Source organism: Jaculus jaculus, chromosome 3 (genome assembly GCF_020740685.1).
Source record: "Jaculus jaculus isolate mJacJac1 chromosome 3, mJacJac1.mat.Y.cur, whole genome shotgun sequence".
In the NCBI taxonomy this organism is placed as follows: domain Eukaryota; kingdom Metazoa; phylum Chordata; class Mammalia; order Rodentia; family Dipodidae; genus Jaculus; species Jaculus jaculus.
Window position 1 is genome coordinate 173101419 of NC_059104.1, and position 10938 is coordinate 173112356.

The 10938-nt window shown below is 53.6% G+C and overlaps 1 protein-coding gene across 1 annotated transcript in view; it reads left to right on the forward strand.

Moving 5' to 3' along the window:
• The window catches only part of Dnhd1 (dynein heavy chain domain 1), a 62614-nt gene extending 52003 nt beyond the window's left edge, over window positions 1–10611 (forward strand). Inside the window, exons 30-43 of the mRNA XM_045146136.1 lie at window positions 413–595; window positions 721–1152; window positions 1350–1792; window positions 4433–4770; window positions 5003–5155; window positions 5345–5523; window positions 5648–6613; window positions 6758–6944; window positions 7155–7277; window positions 7365–7566; window positions 8603–8694; window positions 8852–9001; window positions 9240–10072; window positions 10261–10611. Coding sequence (XP_045002071.1) covers window positions 413–595; window positions 721–1152; window positions 1350–1792; window positions 4433–4770; window positions 5003–5155; window positions 5345–5523; window positions 5648–6613; window positions 6758–6944; window positions 7155–7277; window positions 7365–7566; window positions 8603–8694; window positions 8852–9001; window positions 9240–10072; window positions 10261–10611 — 4632 coding nt within the window. The remainder of the gene's footprint in view (window positions 1–412; window positions 596–720; window positions 1153–1349; window positions 1793–4432; window positions 4771–5002; window positions 5156–5344; window positions 5524–5647; window positions 6614–6757; window positions 6945–7154; window positions 7278–7364; window positions 7567–8602; window positions 8695–8851; window positions 9002–9239; window positions 10073–10260) is intronic.
• Window positions 10612–10938: the final 327 nt, after the last annotated feature.

Genomic DNA, 10938 nt, shown 5'->3' on the forward strand with positions numbered 1-10938 from the left:
TCACCTTCCCAGCACTGCTCCTCTCTGAGTGACCCCTGATGATCCCTTGTAGCATGCCTAGAGGACAAGATGGGATGACTCATGATGGGGAAGGTTATAGGATGGCTCAGGGATAGCCCCTCATAAGGACTCTGAGGAGACGAGCCCTCTTAAAAATTTCTTGAAGAGCTGGGCGCGATGGCGCATGCCTTTAATCCCAGCACTGGGGAGGCAGAGGTAGGAGGATCGCCGTGAGTTTGAGGCCACCCTGAGACTCCATAGTGAATTCCAGGTCAGCCTGGACTAGAGTGAGAATCTACCTCAAAAAACCAAACCAAACCAAACCAAAACAAAACAAACAACAACAACAAAACCACCTTAAAGAGCAGAGCTTTTCACGAGCTCTCAGCAGCATGCATCTCTTCTCGTTCAGATGGGCAAAGCATTTCTAGGCCCTCTGAGCCAGTTGCAGGTGGCCGACTTTGAGGAGATACGGAGCTATCGAGCACCACCACAATCCGTGGTCCAGGTGACTGATGCGCTGTGTGAATTGTTCCACTATGAAACAGGCTGGGCCAGTGCCAAGCAACTCTTATGTACAGAGGACTTTTACCAGGTAAGGAACATGGGGCGCCTTAGAGGACAGAGGGGAGTCACGGAGGAGAGATTGAGTATGGCTAGCCTGTGGAGCCAAGGTCCGGGGCATCCGTGTCTTCCCCTCCGTGATTCACGTTCTCGCAGGAGCTGGTTTTCTTCCCCAAGGAGAAGCTGACAGACGCAGAGCTGATCACGTTAAAGCAAGCTCTGAAGGCTCCGGGGATGCGTGACGAAGCCCTGCGGGTCGTAAGCATACCGGCAGCAAACCTGGCCCTCTGGCTCTGGGCCGTGCTGCGCTACGGGGTGGCCCAGCGCCGGGGACTGCCCACGGGCTTGCTGCTGCGGCAGGTGGAGGCCACGCTGGCTCGGGAGCAGGCCCGTCTGTCCCATTACCAGTTTCAGGCGCAAGACATGATGGAGCAGATTTTGTGTCTGACAAAGAAGCTTGAGGAAGCCCACGCGTGTCACAACCTTATGCTGGAGAGCCTCAATCAGGCACAGAGTGGGCAGTGTCACAAGTGGCCTATAAAGTCTGCCCTGCTTACACCCATGCACACCTGGACCGCACGGCTCCAGGTAATGGACCCCGCTCCCAGATGCCTCTGTCCTAGTATCCTTATACCCCATCTTATACCCTTTCTGCTTTCTCTGTCTTACCACACCCTCCTTACTGGGTCTTCCCCCATGCATTGCCTTGCTCTTTTCTGTGAACCTTCTGCCCCCACCCCCACCCCCGCTGGCCCACTCACCCTCTGGTTTTTCCTCCACACCAGAAGTTGAGGGAACAGTGCCTGACTGTATTTGGAGATGCCCTCCTGTGTTCGGCCGCCATCGTCTACTTGGGTCCCTTCCCACCACCTCGGCGCCAGGAACTGCTGCACAAGTGGCTGGCAGTGTGCCGAGGCTCTCAGGAGGACCTGGGCCCGGATGACATCGCGCGGGCGCTGCAGCAGGCATCTGCCGGCCGGCCGCCGCAGAGCCCTCTGCTGCTCACGCGCTCTCCCTTCAGGATTCTGGACCTGCTGAGCTACGGATCTGAGCAGCACCAGTGGGATCGAGACCTGAAGCCTCAGGCGAAGTCAGCCCGCCTGGCAGGCCTGCTCCTGCGCAGCCACATGCACTCCTACAGCTGCCGCTGGCCTCTGCTGCTGGACCCCAGCAACCAGGCCCTCGTCTGGCTGAACCCACTGCCGGGGGAAGAGAACAGGAGGCTGCCGTCAGGCCTCACTGACTCAGGTAAGGCAGGGTGACGGCACCACGTCTCTGGAGTACCCCAAATGCCCAGTACTCTCAGCCTTGTGTGGTCTTTCCTTTCACGGCGGGGATCTGTGTGGCTAGTACATCCCAGGTTTGGCCAACCTATACACGACATTAGTAAATTTGGTCATATTTGCTGTTTCTATCTGTGCGTTTTGGGTATATGTTTCAATATTTCTGAATCTACATGGCTGGCCAGTCCAGTCTTCCATACAACACTATCGGAAAGGTTGCCCGTACCCAGAGCGCTCCGACTTAAATTTATTTAACATTTAGAAATTCTAGGGGAGTATTTTCGTTGGATCTGTTTGGGTGAGGGGCCTGAATGAATGGTGTTGGAAGGATCATTTTTCCAGGAGAAGGAAGTAACCTAAAAGAAAGGGTTGGAAAGTTAAATAGATTTGCGGGGAGGAGGAATGTAGCCTTATTTGAACATAGGGTCTTTATGAACACAGTAAGTTTCAGGACCTTGAAGTGAGATCATCCTGCTCAGGACATGAGCAGGTCCTGAATTCCATGACAGATGCCTTTTAGGAGACATAGGAGGGGACACAGGCACACAGAAGAGGGAGGCAGCTGTTAGAGTAATGCAGCCCTAAGCCAATAAAAACTGAGAATTCGGGCTGGAGAGATGGCTTAGCAGTTAAGTGCTTGCCTGTGAAGCCCTAAGGACCCTGGTTCGAGGCTTGATTCTCCAGGACCCACATTAGCCAGATGCACAAGGGGGCGCGCGCGTCTGGAGTTCATTTGCAGTGGCTGATGGCCCTGGTGCACCTATTCTCTCTGTCTCTCTCTCTCTCTCTCTCTCTCTCTCTCTCTCTCTCTCTCCCCTTGCCTCTTTCTCTCTCTGTCACTCTCAAATAAATAAATAAAAATGAACAAAAAATTAAAAAAAAAAAAACAACTGAGAATTCTATTTGCCAGAAGATGGGAGAGGTGAAGAATGCTCTTCTTTAGAGCTTTTGGAGTGAATATTGCCCTGTTGACAACTTGATTTCAGGCTTCTGACCTTCACAACAGTGAGAAAATCAGCTTCTGTAGTTTTAAGCCACCAAATTTGCGGAAGTTGTTATGTCCATCATGGAAACGAGGCATACATCACAGTTGCAAGATGTCTGCCACCCAAGCATCTTGTCAAAGGTTCTGCTGGCCACTTATGTCCCTTTAACAGGAAAGCAAAAGATCCTCCAGAAATCTGAATAGGCAGAATTTCAACCACTGATTTTTTTTTTTCCAGTGCTGGGAATTGCATATGTTGCCAATGTGCTACATCCCAGCTCTTTATCTTTGCATTCTGGTATTTATCCCATGATAACATTATATCATAGGAAAGACTGCAGATGTGATTAAGGTTACTAGTCAATTGACTTAAAGGTAGATTATTATCCTGGATTATCTAGGTGAGCTTAATGTAATCAAATAAACCCTTAATGCAGAAAAGAGGAAAGAGAACACAGATTTGAAATACAGGAAGGATTCAGTGAACTGTTGATGGCTTAAAGATGGCTGGAGCTTACAGACCAAGTGTTAGAAGGAAATAAGTTATGTCAAAATAAAACAAACAAACAATGAGATGCTGGGCATAGTGGCTGAAGTTTTAAATCCCAGCACTAGGGAGGCTGAGATAGGGGAATTTTCATGAGTTTGAGGCCATCTTGGGCTACAGAGTGAGTTCCAGGTCAGCCTGGGTTAGAGTGTGAACTTGCCTCAAAACAAACAAACAAACAAACAAACCAGCGGATTCAGTAAAAGCCAGGCACAGTGGCATGGGCCCACCGTCCCACCCACTCAGGAAGCAGAGACACAAGACCGGCTAGAGCCCCAGAGCCTCAGTGTGGGAAACAGTGAGATCCTATCTCATAAAACCAGCAGCTAGCAACCTGATAAAGGACAAAGCTCAAACCCCAGTTAGCCATGAGAAGTGTAGCAACAATAGATGGTGTTCTGATAACTTGTCAGTAACAGAAAACAAGTGTGCCAAACTGTGGGCCTGGCCGCCTACCCTTGTAATTTCCACTGTGGCAGCAAAGGAGGCAAGAGGCTGGGAAGTCAGTCATCTGTGTCCACCACACCACCTCTAATGCCACAGTTCACCACTTTTTACTTATACATTCCCTCCTCTAGACACTGGTTCCCTTATCAGCGAGAGCTCTGTTAGTTGTTACTGCCAGAATACTTTATGTTAAAAAAAAAAAAATGGAAAGGCATTGACAATTGAACTTATAAAAGGGGCAGAAATGGGCCCAATTCCAGAGATGGCCAGCCTCTTCCTTGGAAGTTTAGAATAATAATGACTAACAATAAATAAGTACTTATCATATGTTAATCTAAGTGATTTTTCCCATCCAAGTACTACCCAAGCCCAACCCTGCTTAGCTTTCAAGATGAAAAGAGATGAGGCGCGTTCAGGGTGGTATGGCTGTAGACCTAAGTGATTTCTATGAGGCATTGCACTTATTTTTTCATAGTAACTTTTCTGAGGTCATCACTAATATCAACTCCACTTTGCAGATGAGGATTTTGAGTAAGCGGCTTTCCTGGGGCCCATAGACTTCCCATCATGAAATGGAGCTCCTGGGTAAAGAGTTCTCCCCAAGAGCCCATGTCCTCCTCTAAGAAGCACTCCTGTGCCTTTCTCTGTCCCAGTGAAGGGTCTCACACATCAAGACAGAAAGAATAAGGTGGAAGAGAATGTGCACAACGACAATGATGCCAGTGAAGAGGGAAATAAAGACAAAGACCGAACAAATGTGCCAAAGGAAGAAGAACAGAAAAATGAGGAGAACAAGCAAGAGGAAAAAGAGGAGCAAGTGAAGAAGACAGAGAGTCAGAGGTCGAATCTAGCTGAAACTCGGTCTTCGCCTCACCTCTGCCTTCGTGTGCTTTCGGGCACTGACCCAGAGTTGGGTCCTCAGCTCCGAGAGGCAGCTGCCAGTGGTGAGAACTCACCGTGGTCCCCCTCCCTTTCTATTCTTGTCTTCTCCTAGTTCTGTGATTCTTTCATACCTCAACCTGACCTTAGTTCCCATTCTTCATCCCACTGTGTTGGAGAGTCTTAAAGGAGCTCTGTGTCAGTCAGGAGAGGGCTGCTCAGAGGCAGAGCTCACGCAGGCACTGGGCAGCATGGGTGCTGGCATTGTGTGTAGGTGGTTCCTGTTTCCCTTCACAGGCTTGCTTGTGCTGGTGACCAACATGGAGCTGGGCCTAGGGTGCCAAGAGCTGCAGTGGCTGCTGAAGCGGGAGCATCTGAGTCCACCCGAGGTGCAGCCTGGTTTCTGCCTCTATCTGAGCACTATCCTTCCCCTCCATGCCTTGGAAAAAGGTGAGACCAGAGAGTGAGTTATAAGCACAGCTTGGTGGACACACTAGGCCCCTGGACTATCCCTAAGAGGGTTTCGCTCAACCTGGCCCAGGGCAGGCTCAGAACTACAACAGGGAGAGATCTACTCCCTGTCCACCCCTCCCCCTGACTCTGCCAAGGGTAAGCATTTTGCCTCCATGTAACCCCAAGTGCTAGGCTGTGGACTGCTGAAGGGGCTGAATGTACTGGATCTGGGTCTGAACATGGAAATACTAGAAGAGCAGATACTGCATGAAATCCTGTGCAGAGAACATCCTGAGGTTGAGAGCCACTGGCAGGACCTCCATGTCAGGACCCTGGACACCTATGAAGCCATCGAGGCTGCTGAGGTGCTTGGGGGTCCAGTCTATGGGATGGGATAGACATTGAAAGCATAGAGCTGGAGTGAGTGCAGATAGATGTCTGAGGATGGAGACAAGGGCCCAGGTCCATCTGACAGTCAGCCGTATGCAGGAACTGTTGCTGTCGACCCTGCTGATGCAGACCCAGAAGCATCAGAAGACATCCAAGTTTATGAGGATCATGGTGACGACCCAGGCCAAGGTATGCCAGCTGCGTGCTTACGGTGAGGATCTGGAAGAGCAGAAGCTGCAGGAGATGGCACTGTGGGCACCCTACCGGCGTGTGGCTTGGCATGGGATGGCCATGATAGAGGCCCTGAGTCCATTACAGAACGTGCTGCCATTTTTCTATATGAGCCCCGAGAACTGGCTGGCAACCACCAGGCGGGCTCTAGACAACATGAAGCCGCATGATCATCAGCACGGGGAGGATCTGGCCAGCCATCTTCTGCAGCTGAAAATACACCTGACCCACCAGCTGCTGGGCAGCACCGTGGCTGCATTCGGCTTGAGCCAGGTACCTTTGGTGGGTGCCTTGGGTGCTTTGGCACTGCTGCAAGTGACAAAGAGGGCACCAAAGCTGGAGGTGCTGGCACTGTGGCCCGGACTAGCAGCCTCTCCCAGCACAAGCCACAGCAAGCTAGTGCCAGGTATAGTTCGGCCAGCCTGGTTGGGGCCGAGAGCCTGGCAAGAGTGTGGAATGTTAGAGCAGCTGCGCCCGTTTGTTGGGCTGCGCGCATCACTGGCAGGCCACCCCAGTGTTTGGCAGGATTATTTGTCTCTGGCATCCACTGTGTTGGGTCCTGCACCTCATCTCACTTCGGAGCCACTCAGCCTCCTCCAGAAGCTGATCCTGTGGCGGGTACTGCGACCTGACCGCCTGGCAGGTGCCCTGGCAGACTTCACCACCAGCCTGCTGGGTCGGCCCCTTGATGAAAACTTGGGTCCCCCCACTATGGCCTTTGAACATAGTCAGGCTACTCAGCCCATACTGATCTTGCTGCCACCGCCTGGTCATCCCACAGCCACTCTGCATCCTGTGACAGTCATCAGGAAACTGGCTGCCAACCATGAGCAGGTTTGAACGAGTTCACTTGGCCCAGAGTGAGTGGGCTTCCATGGGCTGGGCTAGGGCATGGGCTCACTGTGGCATTACTCTGAGTCCCTTGGGTCACTCCAGGGACACTGTGAGTCACTCTGCCATCTTTCTATTGGTTTCTAGGGGCAGAAGCATCTGCAGGTGATAGCACTGGGCTCTGAAGCCTGGGATCCGGTCTCATCTGTGGTCAACAGTCTATGCCAGGCTATGTTCAAGGGGCACTGGCTGATTTTGGACAACTGTAATCTGATGCCCCATTGGCCGAGAGAGTTGGTACAGCCCTTGCTGGGGCTGCTGGATGGAGCCAAAGGTGGGGTTGCTGCCTGGGGATGGCTTTCAGATTCCTACCCTACATTTGGGGCCTTAGCTTGAACTCTCCAGCCTCATGGCCACACCAGCTCAAAGCCCGTCTCCTTGGCCTTGTGTCTGACTCCTGTTGCCCCAGTTTCAAGTATGATCCCTGGACTTGTGGGTCGGTCTGTCAACTAAGGATTGATCTCAGCCCCTTGTATAACTTCAGTGGTCTCAGATCTGGAATCGGAACTGCTGTTATCCCAACCAGAAAACAAGAAGGTGGCCACTGTCCACAGAGACTTCCGTCTTTGGCTTATTGTGTCTACCGAGGCCAGTGCTTCTTTGCCGGGTGAGGAGAACTGCCTCCAGGGCTGTCAGACCAAAGGGAATGGAGGCAACCGGGTTGTGCTGACTTAACGCTCTGCTTCCGCCACAGCTGTGCTGACTCAGCACTCTATGCCTGTTTTCTGGGACCAGTCCCTGGAGCTGGGGCGCATCTTGATAGATAACATAGAGCTAACTCAGCAAGGACTCTGTGTGCAGCCTCTGACTCAGACGTTGCCTGTGCTCTTCCTGCATGGCCTCCTGCTACACCGTCAGCTTTATGGGATGAAGCTACAGGCACACCGGGGGCGTTGGTAAGGGGGCCACCCGACCCACTCCGTCTCCCAGCACTCTCCATGTCCTCCACATGCTGGGATGAGTAAAACTGATTTATCGTTGGGCAATGCAAAGAGTGGAGACAAGGAGAAGTTGTGGAAATCTTCTCGTAGGACTTTGGTTGGGATCCCACTTTGAACTGAGTCTTAAAAGCAGAGGCAGATGCTACAGAGATGGCTCAACGGTTAAGGTGCTTGCCTGCAAAGTCCAAGGACCCGTGTTTAACTCCCCAGGACCCACATAAGCCAGATGCACAAGGTGGTGCGCATGCACATGCACACAAGATGGCACATGCATCTGGAGTTCAATTGCACTAGCTAGAGGCCCTGGGTCGCCAGTTCTCTCTCCCTTTCTCTCAATCTCTCTCAATCTCTCTCTCTCTCTCTCATAAATAAAATTTTAAAAACATAAGCAAATCGAGTAGAAATAGGGCCTTTCTGAGCAGAGAGAACTAACCTCAGCCGAGGAGAGAATTCAATGTGGCAGGGGGGGACATGCTGGAGACAGAGAAGGGAATGGTGAGGCTCATTGAAAAGGGCCTGTAGGCCCGTGGTAAGGGCCTTCAAGTTATTCTGAGGACAGTGGGAAGCCAATGAAATAGGACAGGAAACTGTATTTGTCTACTGAAAGGAGCACTTGGGCTTCAATGTGGGGGATGGACCAGACAGCGTGGGCCTGGAGGCAGCCAGAACAGTTTTGGGGGCTCTAGCAGTATCTAAGGAGGAGATCGTAATACAGGTGGTAATCCCAAGGGTCAAGCATGAATCTGGAATGAAGAGGGTGGAGTGAAGAATGACTCCCAGACTTCAACTTAGACAACTGGGTGTCCTCAGGCTCAGAGATGGGGCAGATTTGATAGAAGAAAATGAAAGCACATCATATTCGAGATGCCAGGTGGGGATGAGTGAGTCCTCATTCACCTAAAGCCTGGGAGAAAGGTGTAGGCAGAAGAGAAGAGTGGACAGTCCTCAGCATACTAATGTTACTAAGCATCCTACTTTCTGTGCCCCACAGGAGTCAAGTGACCCTGGCCAAGGTCCTTCAGACTCAAAATTGGTTATGGGCCCAGTTTGCTAATCCCAGCACTGCCTTGCTGGAGTTGGCTGGTGAGATAACCTCCCCACGCCCCTCCCTGCCCTCTTACCCCCCCCCCAAGCAGACATGCAGGCCCCCAGCAGATCCATTCACAGATTCTCAACTTTGGTTCAAAGGGTAGTGGGAAATGGAAGGGCTGGAACTGAGGGGCTCTGACCTCACCCTCAGCTTCAGTTTTCTATGGAGGTCCCGTGGGGGATTTGGAGGACAGAGAAGCCCTGATCAGCCTGACACAAACCTGCCTGCATCCCAGCAGAAGGACCCCGGTCCAAGCACACACCCCCCAGCATCTGCTAGCCACTCTGATGCCCAGCCCAGGTAAGGTGCAGGCAAGTGTCTACTGTCTACGTTGGGGTAGGGAATAGCGCACTGCAAAGCCGGCCCCACAGGAACGTGGATAGCAGCGCCAATAGAGGTAGGAGGCGATCATGTTGACAGTTATGGGCGGGGGAGGGGATGGCCTAACCGGTCAGAAGAAGGCCTCCTCCCTAGGATCTTGGGTGGATCGAATCCATCTTGCTCTTCACCCCTCACCTTCAGTCCTGCTCCCCTAAAGAGCTAGGGTTGCTGGATGCTATGATAGAGTGCAAGGCCCAGATGCACCTTCTGTCCACATCAATCGAACCACGGATCTGCGCACTGAACGAGGGGCCCAAGGCCTGGCTGCTGCGGCGCCAGAGTCGAGCTCTCCTGAACGCGCTGCAGCAGAGTTGCCACGCGTGGGTTCCTGCAGCTTGCAGAAGCACCCAGCAGCGCCTGGAACGCCGGCTGCGGCAACGCCTGGTGGTCGCCAGTCGGAGGCTGGAGACCCTGAAGGCCACACTGACCAACTCTTGCAGCCCAGGCCAGTCGACCATGCCCTGGGTGGTGCTGGGCCCCAGTGCTCGGCGGCCTCTGGAGGGCTTCCTGGAGACGGAGGTACTGGAACTGAGGCAGCTGGTGTGCGCCCTGCAGCGTGACCTCGACTGCCTGTTGCAGCGGCTGAAGGGCCAGCCCCCGTGCTCTCTGCAACGCTGCGTGGACGTGGCTCAGGCTCTCTGGGCCGGGCGCCTGCCTCCTCCTTGGAGACCTCACGCGCCGGCGGGGCCGCTGGTGCCCTGGCACTGGCTGCGGCAGCTGTCCCGCCGCGGGAACCTGTTGGTTCGCTACCTGCGCGGCGACGACGAGGACGAGGACTCGCAGGAGGAGGCGCGGCCGCAGCGCGCGTTTCACCTGTCGGCCTTCCGCAAGCCGCGCCGCCTGCTGCTGGCGCTGCGCTGGGAGGCCGCCCTGGAGGGCGCTCCGTCCGGTCCTCCGTCCAGCCCCCGGCCCCAGGACCACCGAGGCTCCGGCCCCACCCAGCTTGCACCCAAACGCCTGGAGCTGAGCAACAGCCCTCTGCATCTCCGGGTATCTGGGCTTCACCTCTTCTGTTCCCCATTCGGCTCCCCGATGACACCCCATTGGCGATCTTAGCCCGCGAAGCCCAATTGCCCTTGGTCTGACTCTCTCTACCTTGACTCCCCACCCCGGTCCCATCTTACCTAGCTGTGGTTAAACTACTTTCTGGCACCTCTCTCCCCCACCTCCCCCGGCAGGTGGAGGATGGCCCGAATCCCACAGTTCCAGAGACCGGGCTGCTGCTCATTGGGCTCCAGCTCCTGCACGCCGAGTGGGACCCGGTAGATGGGGCCTTGCAGGACACTCAGTCTAGCGAACCCTGCCCTCTGCCTCCCGTCAGCGTCAGCACGCAGGCCCACCGCCCCAAGGAGAAGCCAGCCGTGGCTGGCCTGGACGTGTACTCCTGTCCTGTGTACATGGCGGGGCCCCTTGGAACCACCAAGCTGCACAGCAGGAACATCCTGATGCACCTGCCCCTGCCCACAAAGCTCAGCACTGCCACCTGTATCCAACGGAGGGTCCACGTGTGCAGCCCACCCTTGTCCTGAGCCCTCTACCAAAATAAAGCTGTAGTGACGAAGTGAATGGTCTCTGGGAGTTGGAAGATAGGTGGCGCCGGGTCAGAATGCCAAGTGCCAGTCACTTAGGAAAATGTAGGGAGCACAACCGAAGAGGAGGCGCATTCACACTGAGGCAGAAAGGGGCATGGTCCAGGCAACTGCCAAGAGGAGCGTGTGGTACACTTTGGGCACAGAGGCCTGGTGTGAGTAGTGTTTCCAAAGGGTTAGGCCTAACTGGTAATGGCTAACACAGGGAATCACAAATTTTTGCTTAGTAGTGCTAAATCTCCAATAGTTGCTTTTCTCTTTTTTTTT